Source organism: Acinonyx jubatus, chromosome B3, assembly GCF_027475565.1.
Source record: "Acinonyx jubatus isolate Ajub_Pintada_27869175 chromosome B3, VMU_Ajub_asm_v1.0, whole genome shotgun sequence".
NCBI lineage: Eukaryota > Metazoa > Chordata > Mammalia > Carnivora > Felidae > Acinonyx > Acinonyx jubatus.
Genome location: NC_069386.1, coordinates 27,251,326 through 27,269,967, shown reverse-complemented (window position 1 = coordinate 27,269,967; position 18,642 = coordinate 27,251,326). Strand labels below are relative to the sequence as shown.

At 37.6% G+C, this 18,642-nt stretch overlaps 1 protein-coding gene across 8 annotated transcripts in view; it reads left to right on the top strand.

The window, feature by feature from the left end:
- The window catches only part of HERC2 (HECT and RLD domain containing E3 ubiquitin protein ligase 2), a 264,682-nt gene that overhangs the window by 196,451 nt on the left and 49,589 nt on the right, over positions 1-18,642 (top strand). For all 8 annotated transcript variants that reach the window (XR_008299026.1, XM_053223673.1, XM_053223676.1 and 5 more), the window contains 10 exons: positions 766-856; positions 1,155-1,332; positions 1,519-1,600; positions 1,684-1,855; positions 2,616-2,760; positions 3,462-3,687; positions 10,484-10,655; positions 11,525-11,714; positions 12,256-12,396; positions 16,703-16,894. Coding sequence is in view for 7 of the 8 variants with exons in the window: in XM_053223673.1 (XP_053079648.1) it covers positions 766-856; positions 1,155-1,332; positions 1,519-1,600; positions 1,684-1,855; positions 2,616-2,760; positions 3,462-3,687; positions 10,484-10,655; positions 11,525-11,714; positions 12,256-12,396; positions 16,703-16,894 (1,589 nt within the window). In the remaining variant the exon portion in view is untranslated. The remainder of the gene's footprint in view (positions 1-765; positions 857-1,154; positions 1,333-1,518; positions 1,601-1,683; positions 1,856-2,615; positions 2,761-3,461; positions 3,688-10,483; positions 10,656-11,524; positions 11,715-12,255; positions 12,397-16,702; positions 16,895-18,642) is intronic.

The window sequence follows — 18,642 nt, the reverse complement described above, 5'->3', positions numbered from 1 at the left end:
GGTGAGTACAGACAGGTGTTTCCTCCAGCCCACTCATTCCCTCTAAAGCAGTTTTCAGGAAGCCTTGCTCACTTCTGTCATGTCTCTGTCACCATCTTCTCTGGACAAGGGAGTCTGGGAAGTATACTTTTTAGCTGAGTGTATTGTTACTCTCCTTGCTGTGGGTTCTGTTGGTAAAGAATAGGGCAGAATGAATGTTGTGGGGGACTGGGATCTCAGGAGTTGGCAGGTACACAGGTGACAGAAAATGCCAGTAAAGATAGTGCTGTTCAATCATGGGGCAGAGTGGATGGACTGGGACAGTGGTCCACATTGGGGAAGAGCATGAGCATGAAGATTGAATACAGTGCCTTAATTGTAAATGATACTGTTTTTGCTTAAATAACTTCACTGTTGGTGTGCATTTTTCTAAAGCTTAATTGCCAGTACATTTGATAATTTGCCTAATCACAAATGTACTTATTTCTACTTTTTTTCCATCTGAATTTTGATCTTTTGTATATTTAACATAACAGGAACCCCATTATTAAATGGCACTGTTTTCTTCTTCATTGCAAGTAAAATTCTTTCTAGGATTTCAACTTTGTAGTTTAATAAAAGTTCACTTACTTTATGTATTTGTCACCCTGAAATGTTGATCCTATCTACTCATTTATTCAGCACATATTCATTGAGCACATACTCTATGCCAGGCAGAGTAAGTAATTACACTGTGAACTTTTTGTAATGCAACTTTGGCAGCCCATATCTGTGTGGATGTTGCAGGTGGCCGGCATGCTACGGCTTTAACGGTTGATGGGAAGGTGTTTTCCTGGGGTGAAGGTGACGATGGCAAACTTGGACACTTCAGCAGAATGTAAGAATATTTTCTTCATTACTTGCTAGTAAAAAACTGTTACTGATAATAATAGTGAACATCTTTTGGTAGTTATTTTGCAGAAAATTAAATAGGATAGGTCATTTTTGAAAATGGAACTTAAAATATCTATTTGTTAAAAATATCTGTGCATGTGATTTGGCCTCACATGATCTGTTTTAATGTTTGATAGTTGATCTACAGATGTTTGACTAAATGTGGATCAGTGTTGATGTCCTTTTTTCTTCTTTAAAAAGACTTGATCAATTATGGGGAATATTATTTTATCTTGCTTTAGGAACTGTGACAAGCCACGGCTTATAGAGGCCCTGAAAACCAAGCGTATCCGAGATATTGCCTGTGGCAGCTCGCACAGCGCAGCCCTCACATCCAGTGGGGAGCTGTACACCTGGGGCCTTGGAGAGTATGGCCGGTTGGGACATGGGGATAATACAACACAACTGAAGCCCAAAATGGTGATTATACACATTTTTGTTGCTTACAGAAAACTTACCATCTGCTGATTTCAAGAGAAGATAAGCTTCGAGTCTAGGAAAGTTCATAAAGACATGTGCATTATTGGCTTTCAGTCTGTGGAAAAAATTTCCCTTGTTTTTTCAGTGCCTGTGCTTGATTCTGTTTTTAAATTTGTAATTGAGTAGGTCAAAGTCCTTCTTGGTCACAGAGTAATCCAGGTTGCATGTGGAAGTAGAGATGCACAGACCCTGGCTCTGACTGATGAAGGTGAGCTGCTGCCAGACTCTATGTTTCTGGGTGGGTAGGAACATCATGAATGCTGGCCTGAAGTACATATTTTTTGAACCTAGGTTTGGTATTTTCCTGGGGTGATGGTGACTTTGGAAAATTGGGCCGAGGAGGAAGTGAAGGCTGTAACATTCCCCAGAACATTGAGAGACTGAATGGACAGGGTGTGTGCCAGATTGAGTGTGGAGCTCAGTTCTCCTTGGCTCTCACCAAGTCAGGAGTGGTATGGACTTGGTACGTAAACTTCCTGTCACCCATCAATGTGTCCGTGTCCATGTAGACAGTGGTGGGACCCTGTACCCCATGCCTACCCTGGAAGGATGGTTAACTCTTCATTTTCTTACTTATCCAGGCATCTTTGTTCTTTTATTTATTTTGACTTAGGATTAGTGACAATATTATAATAATAAATTTCTCATTGTAACTCGGTCATTTGGGAAAGAACAGTAGAGAATTTTTAGCCCAGCTTGTCTTTTCTGTTTAGATGAAGTTTATATAGAGGGTTTCTTCTTCCTTACCATGCCAGAAGCCTAGTGATCAAATGGACAGAAAGCAGATTTTTTATTTCTTTGATCCTGAAAAAGTTCACGTCTGTCTTGTGAAAGCTTATTTTATTAAATTTAAAAGGAGTAGGGCACCCAGCTGACCTTGTGACAGTGTGATGGGCCTTTGCTTGAGTGTTATGACTCAGCAGCAGCTTGAGGAAGAATTAGACCTGAGAGGACTTTTAAGAAGCATTTGAAATTGTCATGTGTTCAAACTCTTTATATAAAATCTACATCAGTAACTTAAGTGTTGTACAATATATGTTAAGGATCTTACTATAGAATTAGTGAATTAATTTGAATTAATGATATACTATTTTATAACATAATTTCAGAGACCCTAGGCACTTAGTCTGATGTTAACATGTTGGCTTTAATGGGTGTTTTCCTGTGGAACATTACCTGATGATAACCATATATTAAAATGCACACTGTTGACTTTCTTGCAGGGGGAAGGGGGATTACTTCAGGTTGGGCCATGGCTCTGATGTGCATGTGCGGAAGCCGCAGGTGGTGGAAGGGCTGAGAGGGAAGAAGATTGTGCATGTGGCCGTCGGGGCCCTGCACTGCCTAGCCGTCACAGACGCAGGGCAGGTAAGCTGAGGTGACAAGTCCTTGTATCAAAAGTGTAACTTACGATGAAATGATGAAGAACTAATGGGCTGTGCCCATTTTGTTCCTGTGTGTATCTGTCCAGTTGTAAGCATGGGCAGGGCACCCAGTAAAGAGTTATTGACTAACATGTATTACAAAGTAGTGGGTTTTCCTGCTCTAAAATCCACCTGTAAATGAGAAAAGATTATTGTCATGGAAGGTGCTCCTACTGCTAAGATGTTAGCAGTGTTTCACTTTAGAACTTGATAGCTGATGGAGAGATATACGTACATCATTTTAGAAATAAAGTCATTCATGACAAGTCTTACTCCTCCATGACAGGCTCATGAATATTATATTTTAAAAATTCATTTATGACAACAAATTAGCACACTGTTTTTAAAACAAAATGACTTAAAATTAATTATTCCTTCTAGTTCTGTAAAGCCAAGAAGTGAATTACTGGAAAAGTGAAAATATTGTTTTTGATCATTTTTCTTTGCAAAATAAAGGAAAAAAATAAGTATTGAACCTTATTGAAGAGGAGAATCTCCCTGCTTCCTAAAACAAAGCCAAATAGATGAATTCATTGGATTGATATTAAGTAGATACTTACTGATAGTCATTAGAAAGAATTTTGAAGTAATTTTAGAGAAAATGTTCGAAATGTTGAAAAATTCTGTTTTTGTTCCCTGTAACAGGTTTATGCTTGGGGGGATAATGACCATGGCCAACAGGGCAATGGTACGACCACGGTTAATAGAAAGCCCACACTTGTGCAAGGCTTAGAAGGCCAGAAGATCACACGAGTGGCTTGTGGGTCTTCACACAGTGTGGCATGGACTACTGTTGATGTGGCAACACCCTCTGTCCACGAGCCTGTTCTCTTTCAGACTGCAAGAGACCCTTTAGGTGCTTCATATTTAGGTAACACAGAATTGTTTTTAGTATGAGATCCTTCTGTATGGTACAGCAACATTCTAGATAGAATATTTAATAAGACCACCAGATTAGAGGTTGTAGCACTGTGTTAACTGCATTCTGAACCAAGATCACAAAATAATCACGGTTCTCTGATTTTTGCATGCTGGAATGAAAATTTTAAAAGGAAGTACTGATGCTGATTCTTACATTATGATCAGGTCCACTCTGACAGTGCTGTATAATAACTGCTTGACATATGTAAGCACTGTGCTGGGCTACTTGGTATTTTCAACAGCTCTATTCAGGTATAATCAACAAACTGTACATATTTAAAGTGTAATTGCTGTGAGCTTTGACATGTTTGTGCCTGTGAAAGCATCACTGAGTCAAGATAAGTGAACACAGATATATCTTTTGTGCCCCTTCTCAAGTTCCCTTCCTCCCACAACTCCTGACTTGTCTTCTGACACTATATATAGATTTGCATTTTTTAGAGTTTTATATAAATGGAATCGTACAGTATATACTTTTCAAATCTCACTTTTTTCACTCAGCATAATTATTTTGAGATTCTTCCATGTTGCATGTATCAGTAATTCTTTCCTTTTTATTGTTGAGTAATATTTCACTTATAGATATACTGTAATTAGTTATTTATCACCTGTGGTGATAATAATACCACCTCCATATTTTTGTCTACACTTGGTTTGGTCAGTCTTTATAATTTTAGCCTAGATTTGTGTAGATATGTAGTGGTATCTCATTGTGGTTTTACTTTGCATTTCACTGATGACTAATGATGTTAAGCATCATGTTTATTTACTATCCAAATATATGTTTTGTTGTAGTGTCTATTCCTATCTTTACTGTAGTTAAAACTAGGTTGTTTTCTTATGATTGAGTTTTGAATGTTCTTTATATATTCTGGATCCAAGTCTTTTGTCAGATACGTGACTCGCACATATTTTCTTGAAATATGGCTTATCTTCTCATTCTCTTCAGGTCAATTTTAAAGAGCAGAAATTATTAATTTTGATAAAATCTATTTGATCCAATTTTTTTTTAATGGTTCATACTCTGGGTGTTATATCTAAAAAAACCTTTGTGTACTCAAGGTCATAAGATTTATTTCCTGTGTTATGTAAGATCTTTAGTTGTAGATATTTAGGTCTATGCTTGATCTTGAGTTAAATTTTATATATTGTATGAGATGTGCATTGAAATTCTGTTTTGGAGGCACGTGTGTGAATACCCAGTTGTTTCAGTTGCATATATTGAAAAAACTATTCTTTCTCCGTTGAATTGTCTTTTGCACCTTTGTCAAAAATCATTTGTCTGTGTATGTGTGGATCTATTTCTGGATGCTCAGTTTTATTGACTTATTTTTGTGTTTTGATGCTAATACCACATTGTTTTGATTACTATAACTTTATAAAAGACCCACATTTGGGCTGTGGTAATTCTTTAGCTTTGTTCTTTCTCAGATGCTGTTTTGAGTATTAGAATCAGCTTGTCAGTTTTTATGAAATAGCCTTCTTGGAATTTTGATTGCATTGACTATGGATCAGTTCAGACATCTTCGTAATATTGAATCTTCCAATCCATGGATGTAGCATTTCTTTGCATTTTTTGAGGTCTTTAATTTTTCTCAGCAATATTTTATAGTTTTACTTTATAAGTCTTTGTCGTATTTATCCCGGAGTATTTTATGTTGTTCATACTGTTATAAGTGACATTTGAAAATTATTTTTGTTCCTTGTGTATTATCTAGAAATACTCAAGTTGGCACTTTCTAATATATAGAAATACAATTGATTTTTTTTAACGCAACTTTATCTTTCTTTGTTCTAATAGAAATGTATTTTTTTCTCGTCTGTCACTCATGAGGGGACATTCAGTCTCCAGCATCATCGGCTTTTATAATTATCTGAAATGTGGTCTTCTGGCTTCACCATTTATTAGCTGTATAAACTGGGGCAAGATCCTGAGCCTTCCTGTGTGCTGTTTCCTTTTCTGACATAGATGAAACTGGGGCTTGACTGTAGTCTTATCTTTTCCAATTTATATTAATCAGGGGTTCCATGTGGGTCTGTTTAACTTACAGCTCTTTTCATGTCACATTATGTTGTTACATTTTGACATTGCCCTTTCCCATCAGCACAGTACTCTGGAGAGTCATCCATGTTGTTGCATGTTTCAGTAATCCATTCCTTTTTATCACTGAGTACTCTTCTATGTTTTAACTATTCACACTCTGAAGGACATTTGGATTATTTCTAGTTTTAGGCTATTACAAATAAAACCTGCATGAATATTCACATACAGGTGTTTGAGTCTGTCTTCCATATCTGGGATAAACCCCCCCTTGGTTTTGCAGCTTTTTGGTTTTAAAAATTTTTCTCTGTTGTTTATCTGCTTTTAGCTGTCCTTATCTTCATTAGTTCTTTCTTTATGCTTGCTTTATGTTTATTTTTTGTCTAGTTTCTTGATCATCTCATGGATTTGAGACCTTTTATTTTTCCTAATGTAAACTTTTAATAGTATAAATTTTCCTTTCAGCACTGCTTTTTAGCTATAGCTCACAAATTTTGATATGTTGTTTTTTCTTATTCACTTTTATGTATTTTAAAAATTCCCTTTTAGACTTTGTTTTGACTTATGGGTTATTCTTTGTTAGATTCAGTTTGCTAAAAAAGTTTTTTAAGAACCTTTTCCTCTTTGTTCGTGGTAGATAGTGGTCTGTACTTCTCAAATAATGTCTCTGTCTGGTTTTGGTATCAGGGTCAGGGTAATGCTGACCTCATAGAATGAAGTGGTAAATGTTCCCTGCTTTTCATTTTCCTTTTAAATTTGTGAATAATTGGTACTCTTTCAATAGAATTCATTAGTGAAGCCATATGGGCCTAGTGTTTTCTTTGTGGGGTTTCTTTCTGTCTTTTAACCACAAATTTAATTCCTTTAAGGGATACAAAGGTTATCTCTTTCTTTTCTAGTAAGATTTATGTCTTTGATGGAAGTTGTCCTTTCATATAAGTTGTTGAATTTATTGGCAGTATTGGCTTATTTTCCTTTTAATATTTGTGGAATCTGTAGTAATGCCATTTCTTTCATTCCTTATATTGGTGACTGTATCTTCTCTTTCCAGTTTGTCTAGAGGTTTATCAATTTTACTAATTTTTTTCAAATAACAAATTTATAGTTTCCTTGATTTTTCTCTATTGTTTTTCTGTTTTCTGTTTTAGTGATGTGTGCTCTAATCTTGTTAATTTGTTTCTTTTTCTTTTGATTTAATTTGTTCTAATTTCTTATATTAGAAGCTTAGGTCATTGATTTAGGATCTTCCTGCTTTTCATATGGAGCCATTTACGTTTCTCTCCTTAATTATTTGACTTTGTAATCATTCTGTCAGTTATCCTTTTTATCCCTTTGCTTTGAAGTTTTTTGTTTTTAAAATCTAATTTGTCCCATATTAATATAGCCACTCCAGCTTTCTTTGATCAGTGCTGTATAGTATATAACCATGCTATTCCATGCACTGTGACATACTATATCTTTTTCATCCTTTTCCTTTTAACGTATTGTGTCTTTATATTAAAAGAAGTTTCCTTGGGGTGCTTGGGTGGCTCAGTCAGTTAAGCATCCAACTTTGGCTAAGGTCATGATCTCATGGTTCATGGGTTTGAGCCCCATGTTGGGCCCTGTACTGACAGCTTAGAGTCTGGAGCCTGCTTCAGATTCTTTGTCTCCCTCTCTGCCCCTCCCCCACTCATGCTCTGTTTCTCTCTCTCTCAAAATAAATAAACATTACAAAATATTTAAAAAAATAAAAGAAACTTCCCTTTAGGCAACATATAGTTGAATTTTGCTTTTTAAAATTTGTGCTGACAACCTCTAACTGGGGGTGTTTAGTCCAATTACATTTAATACGATTTAATGTATTTGTTTTAAATCTATCATCCTGTTTTTTTTAATCAGTCCTCACTGTTCATTGTTTTCTTTTTGCCTTCCATTAAATTATCTTTTATATTTTTTCTCCTTTGTTTCTAGGAGTGCTAACATACTATGCTATTTTACTGATTGTTTTAGAGTGTATATTATACACCTTTAACTTATTATAGTCTATCTTTAGATGTTACACCATTTCACATATAGTATATGAGTTATATAACAGTATATTCTATTGCTTCCCTCCCAGACTTTGTGCTTTTGTTGTCATATTTCTGTGTAGGTTGTAAACATCACAGCATCTAAAATGAATTTTCTTTATTAAAAAAAATCTTCTTATGTTTATTTTATTTTTAAGAGAGAGAGAGAGAGAGAGAGAGACAGACAGACAGACAGACAGACAAGAGCATGAGCAGAGGAGGGGCAGAGATAGAGGGAGACACAGAATCTGAAGCAGGCTCCAGGCTCCGAGCTGTCAGCACAGCTTGACAGTCAAGCAGGACTTGAACTCACTAACCACAAGATCATGACCTGAGCCAAAGTTGTACGCTTAACTGACTGAGCCACCCAGGTGGCCCTAAAATTAATTTACTTTAAACATTAGGTTATCAATTCAAATGTTTTAAATAATAAGAGAAGAATGCCTCTATATTTACTCATGTAGTTGCCATTTTCAGGGTTCTTCATCCCTTTGTGGAAAACCATGTTTCCATCTGGCATTATTTTCCTTCTACTTGAAGGACTTCCCTTTTTATGTTTTATGGTGTAGATGTGCTGGGGATTTTTCCTGTCAGCTCTTAATGTCTGAACTAGTCATTATTTTGCTTCATTTTTGCAATTTATTTTAGCTGGGTATAGAATTATAGGTTGACAGTTTTTTCTTTTAGTTTTTTAAAGAAGACCCAGTGTCTTCTAGCTTGCATTGTTTTCATTGGGAATTTGCTGTTATTCTTATCTTTGTTGTTCTGTACATAATGTGTCTTTCTTCTCACACAGTTTTGAGACTTTCTCTTTATCCCCCTGGTTTTGAGCAATTTGACTACAATGTGTCTTGGTACAGTTATCTTCATGGATCTTGTGCTTGTACTTCTTGGATTTTTGGGTTTATAATTTTCATCAAATCTGGAAATTTTTCAGATTTTTTTTCTTCAAAAAATTGTTTTTTCTGTACCTTTCTCTTTCTCCTCTTTTGGGAACTCTGGTTCTCTATGTATTACGTCTCTTGAAATTGTCCCATAGGTAATTGATGCTCTGTTCATTTTTTGCTTTCTTTTCTCCTCAGTTTCATTTTGCATAGCTTCCATTGCTATGTCTTCAAATTCACTAGTTTTCATTTTCTAATGTGCTGATTATGTCACCAAACTATTTTAATCTCAGACATTGTAGTTTCCTTTCTAGAAATTTGATTTGAGTGTTTTTATATCTTTCATATTTCCCTTTCCCCTTTTGAACATACATAATATAGGTATAATAAGAGTTTTAATTTCCATGTCTGCTGGTTCTGACATTTGTGTCAGTTCTGGGTTATTTAGATCCATTGATTTTTCTTAATATTTATGAATTGGGTAGTATTTTCCTGTCTTCCTGCCTACCTGGTAACTTTTAGTTAGATACTGTACATTGTGAACTTTACTTTGGATGTTGCTAGAGATTTTTGTATGTCTGTAAGTCTTCCTGAGCTTAGATACAGTTAGGTTACTCTGAAACATTTTGTTCCTTTTGGGTCTAGGTTTTGGATTTGTTTAGTGGCTTCAGACCTCTTATTAGTCTGGGGCTGGTTATTCTCCACCACTGAGACAAGATCCTTCTGAATACTCTACTTAGTGCCCAGTGAATCATGGGGTCTTCCTGTGTGGCTGACGGGAGCAAGTGCTATGCTTGTCCCTCTGTATTCTTCAAGATGGTGCACTGGGCCTCCAGTCCTTTCATGTAGTTCTTTCTTTGACTTTGGGAAGTTTCCTGTCATGTAGGCATGCATCACCTTTTGCTGCATCCTCAGCTAGGGTGAGTGAGGTTACCTGCACAACTCCAGAGCAATATCAGGGCAACTCTCTCCTCTCTGCTTCTGTTCTATGAACTCTGACTATATTGGCCTCCCTGACTCTGAGGTCTGCCCCCTTTACGCACATGGACCACTGTACTCCACCTGGTTCCCTTCCCTTGGCTGAGGCCTGTGAGCTCTTTGGGCAGTGAAGAGTCGGAACATGTGTCTAGTAAGACTATTTATTGGTGAACATCTTGTCTTCTCTCCATTGTTTTGTATTATTTTTTGTTTTGCATTTCAATGGTAAGTAAATACAGGCAGTTATTGTATTTTCATAGCACATATATATGTTATAAATGCATTTAGGGCGCCTGGGTGGCGCAGTCGGTTAAGCGTCCGACTTCAGCCAGGTCACGATCTCGCGGTCGGTGAGTTCGAGCCCCGCGTCGGGCTCTGGGCTGATGGCTCGGAGCCTGGAGCCTGTTTCCGATTCTGTGTCTCCCTCTCTCTCTGCCCCTCCCCCGTTCATGCTTTTTCTCTCTCTGTCCCAAAAATAAATAAAACGTTGAAAAAAAAATTTAAAAAAATAAATAAATAAATGCATTTAGCAAAAATCTGCATTTTTTTTTGCAGTTATAGCAAAGCTTTGATGAAAATGGCTTGTTTTTAGAAGTATAGATAAATAGGTTCTTTGTTGTTGTTTTTGTTTTTGTTTTTACTCTGGGAGACCATTAATGAACCTAATACCTGATCTATGAAATAGCAAAATGCAGATTACAGTGTGTTTTATAACTAAACTGAAAGGTCAAATAGGAATAGAGCAAACTCTGATCTTTAAAGTTGAACCCACACTTTATTTTCCTTTTTCAGGTGTGCCTTCAGATGCTGATTCTTCTGCTGCCAGTAATAAAATCAGTGGTGCAAATAATTCTAAGCCAAATCGCCCTTCTCTTGCCAAGATTCTTCTGTCATTGGATGGGAATCTGGCCAAACAGCAGGCCTTGTCTCATATACTTACAGCATTGCAAATCATGTATGCCAGGTAGGCTTGTTGGCTGACTTTTGAAATCCTGTAGTTATGTAAACTTTGAGTTTCTGTATTTTTGTTTGATCACATGTCTAGGAGACTGTTGTGGTGTTATCTTTAAATGCTGTGAGTTTTAGTTCATATACCCTTAGATAGTGAATGATGGTATCTTCGTGCTTTCTTTAATGGGGAATGAAATAGGAATCAGAAATCCAAACTTAAAAACATTTTGTTATTCTTTATGGTGAGTAAACTCTAAGCATTACTGTTTGAGGAATGATATTGATGTGTATTGATACGAATATGCAGTAATGTTTAAGACCACTGGTCATCTGCTTCACTCAAACACTTGATAAGGCAGAGTTTTGATAATACTATCTTTCCAACATTTTGCTGCTATTTTCTCAGTCTGAATAAGTTGCCCATCTGTCATGGTTATGGACTTGATGAGTAGAAATAAATTACATAGGAAAATTAATTTCAGACCGAAGTCCAACTCTGTCATTGAGAAGATGTTTAGTCTTTGCAACTTTGTGTGAAGCACCCTTGGTACACAGCTCTCAGTAAATAAAAAATTATCCTCAGCCTCTAACAATAAGCCTAGAAGATTTCTCAGGGAAATCCAGGGGTTTATTCTTGTCTGATTTTTATGTTTGATATTTTTTCACCTGTCATCACTGTGGTCATTCAGATAAATAAGATCTTAAGTAAACATTTTAGCTTTTAGTTGATGAATATTAGCTCATTAGTTTCCCAAAACTCCTTTATGTGTATTCTATAAAAATGAAGGCATCATTCAGTAAGGGCTTGTCCCTGCTCCTGACTCTTCTGTCCTGCAGTGGTAAAGGGCAGTTCACCACAGGCCTGGCTTTCTCTCCTGACAGAGATGCGGTGGTCGGGGCCCTCATGCCGGCTGGCATGATCGCCCCAGTGGAGTGTCCCTCATTCTCCTCCTCGGCACCTCCTTCTGATGTGTCTGCTATGGCCAGTCCTGTGAATGCAGAGGAATGTGTACTGGCTATTGATATTGAAGACAGACTGAGTCCAAATCCATGGCAAGAAAAGAGAGGAGAGGTAAAAATAAATAGAAAAGCAATAAAGCAACATTAGATCAAAAAGGAAATGGTAGCTACTTTGTATCTAGAGAAGTATAAGTCATTCTTCCACTAATTCAGAGTGCTTTTGTGCCTACTTCTGTGATTTTTGGCTTGGATTAGAAAATATTTTATTTAAAAGGATCTTTTTAGTGCTTAAGTAGAAATAGATTTATTCATTTAAAATGTTGCTAAATGCAAATCCATAGTCCTTTATCTGCAGTTCTGACACCTTAAAGCTATTTTGGGGAAAAACCCAACTTGAAGAGTTGTGAGCTCATTTTAATCTTCATGTGACCATTGTGAATATTAATAGGTTTTCATGGGAATATGAATGTGCTTGACTTTGCAGGGTTGCCCTGTACCCCACTGGAGCTGGTGGTGTATGCTCCTTGCTAACCTCTATAACATCTGTGACATTCCAGATGACCCAAGGGGTTTGAGATCAGGCTTTTTGAAATTGTGTGGGAAGTGTGCCATGTTGCTGAGTTTTTCCTTTCCTTGTATACTTTTTAAACTAGATGATCTCTTCTGAAGATGCCATGACCCCCTCTGCAGTGACCCCATCTGCTTCCTCAGCTTCTTCTAGACCATTTATCCCAGTGACGGATGACCCAGGAGCTGCCAGCATCATTGCAGAAACTATGACAAAAACCAAAGAGGTCAAAGGGATTTCTTCTTTAACATTTTATTTGGAAATAATCTTAAATGTACACAAAAGTTGGAGAAATAGTACATAGAAATACAACACATTATACTACCATATACCGTTCACCTAGGTTCTCCAGTTGTTGGCATTTCTGAACCATTGTGGGGGAGCTGTAGGGCACAATCCCCTTTCATCCTCAAGGCTTTAGTGTGTATTTCCTGAGTGTCAGGGCATTACATTGATCCAGGATTACTTTCTAATCCATAGACTTAATCAGGTCTTTGCTCATTGTTCCAATAGTGTCATTTATGGGTTTAGAACCCATCTCAGGGTTGTGTGTTGTCTCTTTAGTACTCAATATGGGACATTCTTTAGTCCTTCCTTTTGGCTGAAACACCATACGAAGGATGTAGAGTTCTTTTCATTGCACCCCTCTGGGGTATGTGCATTGTTGATTTGCTGCATTACTAGTGATACTAATTCTTATCACTTAAGAGTATCTGCCAGGTTTCTCTACCAGAAGTTAATAAGATTGTATTAGTAATTATTCATGAGGAGATACTTTGAGACTGTAAATACCTGTAAGTACCTTGTTCCTCATCATATTTTTACCCACTAGTTTCTAGTATCTGTTGATGATTCTAGCTGAATTCGTTATAACTGTGTTGTCACATGATGATTTTTCAGATTTCATCATTCCTTTTGGAATATAATTGTTGCTGTTCTTCTGTGAGAAGCTCCCTTCTCATCTTTGTCTGTCTGTCTATCTACGATGATATAAAGTAGGATGGGATCCTACTTAATGACATACATTACTATCCTCATTTGACACCCCAATTATCCTAGACTTGGCCCTTGGGAGACCTTTTTGGCTGGTTCATTTGTCCTGACATGTCCCCATAATTTTTGAGCACTTCCTTACTTTTTGGTACAACAGTGTGTTCTGGACTTATCTTTCATTTGCCCTGTCCCTGCTCTGGAATCACCCATTTCTCCAACGATCCCTGATTCCTTTTAGTAGATCATAGAATTTAGAAACAAGATCTGGAGACTTGGTAAGTTGACTGCTATCGGATGTTCTTGGTTTACACCTTCTCAGCAAACATGCACGCATCTGAGCATTTTTTTTTTCTCATTTAGCATCTTATCTTTATAATAAACACCATGAGGGGTACCTGGGTGGCTCAGTCAGTTAAGCGTTCCACTCTTGATTTCAGCTCAGGTCATGGTCTTGCAGTTCATGAGATCGATCCCCATGTCAGGCTCTGTGATTGCACCTTGGAGCCTGCTTAGGATTCTGTCTCTCCCTCTCTCTACCCCTCCCCCACTTGTGCATGTGCTTGTACACACACTCTCTCTCTCTCAAAATAAGTAAACGAGAAAACCCCCAGCAAAACCATGAGTAGTTCAAACCACTATTTCAACTTAGAATAAAAACCAAAAATCATTTTCAGTTTTCGTCCAACAACCACAGGATTTATCTTTGCTCTCTCCCTTTCTGTATTTAAAGTATATAATCCTTTTATTTGTTGCTGGATTGATTTGCTCTTTTGTTGAGAGTTTTTATAGCTGGTATTCATAAAGGATACTACTAATCTATAGTTTTCTTATGATGTCTGCCTGGTTTGTGTATTTGAGTAATACTGGCCTTAGTGGAATGAGTTGGGACAGTGTTCTTTTTTACTGTTTCTTTTTTAGAATAGTTTGAAGGGTTAGTGTTACTTCTTCTTTAACTATTTTGTAGAATTTTATGTGTCCCTTTAACCTGTTCTCATCATTTTTTGCGTGTTTCCTTGCTTTCTGGCACAACACACAGTTCTAGTCTCAACAAAATGATTTATCTTCCAGCCCAGAAATCAAATGTTTCTCTAGGAAGTCTTGGTTCTTTTCAGTGGAGAATGGCATTTAGAAGGCAAGATCTGGGCCTTCATGTCCTCATTTAAGTTGGGGTGTTGATGTTCTCAAGCATTCTTAGTGGACAGAGCTAGGGAATAAATGTGTATGTGTATGTATATACACACAATAGATATGTATTCTTATATTTATTTAACTATATACCTACATATCTTGAAAACCACTGGTTCACAACAGTACAATCAATTCTAATACCAACACAGGATTCATTCTTCTTTTCTCCCCCTCTGTATTTATAACTCTCTTCTCTGAAAGTGAGAAACCTGATTCCTATTATTGGCAGTTTATTTATTTCCTCTTAGGTAGCCAGCCTCCCATGTTGGCTGCCACACCTTGCCCCACATGGATACCCCCTTTTCTCCACACAGCTCCTGACACTGAAAACCAGAAGTCATCCCCAATGGATACCCGCTTTTCTCTGCACAGCTTCTGATACTCAAAACCAGTTTGACTTCTGCTCAACTGCTTGATTTGTGACCTCTCCCTCACCTCCCAAGCTGGCTTGCCAAAGCAGGGACCCATTCTGTCACACCAGCCACCCCCACATGTGGACACCCTCCCCACCCCCACTTAGGTGCTCCCTATGCTTGGCTATCTTACCCTGCTCACACTCTCTCCCTTCTTCTTTGGGGACAAACATGCGTTCTCTTTTTTTTTTTTTTTTTTAAGTTTTTACTTAAATTCCAGTTAGTTAACAGTGTAATATTAGTTTTAGGTATAAATGATAGTGCTCATCAAACAAGTGTACTCCTTAATCCCCATCACCTACTTAACATGCATTATTTTCAATTACATTTGGAACTCTTGATTTATTATTCTATTACTACCGGCAAAAATATGTCCTATGGAAATTATTCTTAACCATCTGTGGTAATAAAAAGATTGCCATTTATAAATTAGGTGGCTAGACTCAGCTTCTCATACTTCATGATCTCCTATGGTGAAGGTTTAATGCAGAAATTATCCTGAATTATATAAAGTTTTTGCTTTTAGGTAGAAGAGGGATTTCTTTCCTACCAGTTTATTTAAGAGACATAGGCACTAACCAGATTATACCCCTAAATTCCTATCATTTCAGTTTTGGTTTGAGTCATAAATAAATAAATAACATAAAATATAAATGTAAATAAATAATTTTCATATTAGTATTAGGTTAGTATTAATCACGTGTTAATATATTCCACTGAATGCTTTTGCTGCTCTTCAGTGAGTGAGATTCTATAATGGCATCATTTCTGATGAACTACACTTAACGATTCTCTGGGTCTCCATGCAGAGGTAGGAGCAGGGTCCATTTCTTTAAAGGGAGGAACTGTGTTCCTAGCACAGAGAAGTATGGTGTCCAGGGCCTAAGTCTGTGGAATTTGCACATTGGGTATGTCACATTTCCCTTAAGTTTCCTATGTGGGGCTTGTGCTTCCTTTATCTCGTTTCTTTTTCTGGAAAGGTTGGCACTAGTTTTGCTGAGATCCAGAAAGCAGAAGAGAAAAGGAGAGGCACATCTGGGATCTTGTTCTTCCCCTAATGATCCAGACTCTGCCTGGGGAACTAGAAGGTCCTATGTTGTCCCCCATTCAGCACAGGGTCTCAGTGATTCCCATTCCCTCTACGTTCAAAAGCTCTGGGATTTCCCACCTCTGATGGCTCCTTGTTCCTTTCTATAAGTCACACCCCACTACAACCCCCAAGAGGCTCTTAGGTGTTGGATAGCAGGCTGTGAGGCAGCAGTCCTGGATGGGACATCCTCACAAGGTCAGAGGCTGCCACAGGCAAATAAGGGGCTCATTTCACCTGCTACAGAGGAGGGAGAGGTAAATGATGACAGGTGTGGTATGTTCTAACTGACATACTGTGAATGAGAAGTAAGAGGAGAATATCTATTTTCATTTTCAAAGTACCCAAGGAACAAGAGATAATGGATACTGTGTTACATGCCAGCCAACAAGTCACTTTAAAGCGATTTAGAGATTCTAGGAAAGAGTTATGTAGAGAATGTAGGCAAAACATGTAAAAGTACAAATTTAGTTGATAGAAAATCCCCAAGCATATCTTATGAATCAGGGAGGGGTAAATTGTATATGTTGTGACTTCATTCCAGGCCGTCCACCTATGATTCGAATTTGGTCACAGTATAAATTGTCATTTATTTATAGTTTATGCATGCCTTTTCATAGATATTATCAGTATTTTGTAAAATAGTTAATTGGTCTTGAAAGCATAGTACATGGTGGTGGAAATTTTAGAGGTCTGTCCTTTCTTAACCTGGCATTTCATGCTCTTAAAGGCTAAAGGCCTCAGAAAGTCCCTTATTCATCAGTAGTAGTCATGTATTCTTTGAGTTTATGGGTAAACTGGTGACTATTTCATAATGTATCATTCCTCATTTTAATTGTTGGACTTTTTAGGATGTTGAAAGCCAAAATAAAGCAACAGGCCCAGAACCTCAGTCCTTGGATGAATTCACTAGTCTGCTCGTTGCGGATGACACTCGTGTCATGGTGGACTTGCTGAAGTTGTCCGTGTGCAGCCGGGCAGGGGACAAGGGCAGGGATGTGCTGTCAGCTGTGCTGTCTGGCATGGGTACTGCATACCCACAGGTGAGCCATGTGATGGGTGTCGTGGGCTCCTCTCTGAGGGATATGCTACTGTTGACATCACACCTTCTCTCGTGCTTGATTTTATTCTAGGAGATAGCAGTTCAGAAGGATTCCTTGTAAACAAGCCCTTTCTCTGTCCTGTGTGCTGTGGTTGTCCTCACTGTGCCTTCTGACATCATTTTGGTATTTTTTGCCATTTAGAAATTTCTGATTTTTATGAAGTTGGATCTGCCAGTTTTTTTCATTGATGGCTTCTGGATTTTGTATTATGCTGAAAAACTGCTTGCCTATGTGACATTATTTAAAGAAAATTTCCCAAGTTTCTTCCAATTATTTTTATGATTTCATTTATTATATTTACATTTTTGAGCCATCTGGGATTTATCTTGATATAAGGGATAATGTAGGGATCCAACTTTATTTTTTCCTAGATGGCAAACTTGTTGTCTGACAACCATTTATTGAATAATAATAAAAATCCATCCTTTTCCCAATGATTTGAAAAACATTTTAATCATATTTTAAATTCTTGTATATATTTGGGTCCATTTATGGACTCTTCTGTACATTAACCTATTATGCTTTAAAATAGTTTTAATATTTGGTAACATGGGGTCCATCAGGATTTTCTACTGTGGTGGCTAGCTGAGCCATCCGGTATAGTGGCTTCCAGTCACATGTACCTGTTGACCACTTGATGACTAGTGCACCTGAGGAACTGAAGTTTTCATTTTATTTAGCTTAAATTTAAATGTGTATAGCTACATGTGGCTAGTTTAGGGTATAACGTCAGCATCACTTTTTGGCTTCCTAACGACTCTTTTATTTATCAATGGTCTTCTGCCTTTTTAGAACTGGCCATATCAGGGAGTCTGATGCCATGAACTCTGTACAGAAATGTAACCTGTGTTTTTCTAGACCTTATATCACTGCCGCCCAAATGAGAAAATACTTAAGTGTGGTTGAGTGGTCTTGAAAACATAGTAAATGATTTGGTAGTTAGTAAATTAAATGGTTTGGGGCTTGTTATTTCTTAATGGTATTCAGGAAGAACAAGAGGTAGGTTTCCTACTTTCTAGTTTTTTAAGGCAAGGTACTTGGCACAATTCTGAGAGATTGAATCAAGATGAATTGCCACAAGCAAAAGCTTTTTGTTTTTTGTTTTTTTGTGTTTTTGTTTTTTTCACAAGTTTATTGCATTTGCGAGAGGAAAGGATATGAATGAGGACATGGATTTAAAGTAATAATGCCCAATATTTAGTACACACATATCTGCCAGGCCCAGTTGTAAGTGCATTCTCAGTATAGATGGTAGATGTTCTCTGTTTACAGATGAGGAAACTGAGGCTCTGAGACATTGTCCACTGGCTGTGGACACTCAGGTTGCTGGTGGGTGGGAGAAATGGGACTGGACCCTGAGTGCTCTGAGGGAAAAGCCACATCTGTGATGCCTGTGTCACCCTCTTCTTGTTGACCTCTCCTGGGGGAGTGATGGAATTTTCAGAGGAGGATTGTGAAGCCCAGAAAACTCCTGGTGGACTGTGTGGTAGGTGTTTGATGCTCCCAACATGTGTGTCCCAGTGATGCACACTAGGTTTAAGGGGAAACAGAAGCAAAGATAGGATTGTCTTCAGACTATCCTGGTCAGGGGCAAGATGCTGGTCCTGTGTCACCCCAACCTAATATTTGGGACTCTTAAAAGAGCGATGTCTGAATTTATAGTCCTGTTACCTAGATAGCAGTGATAT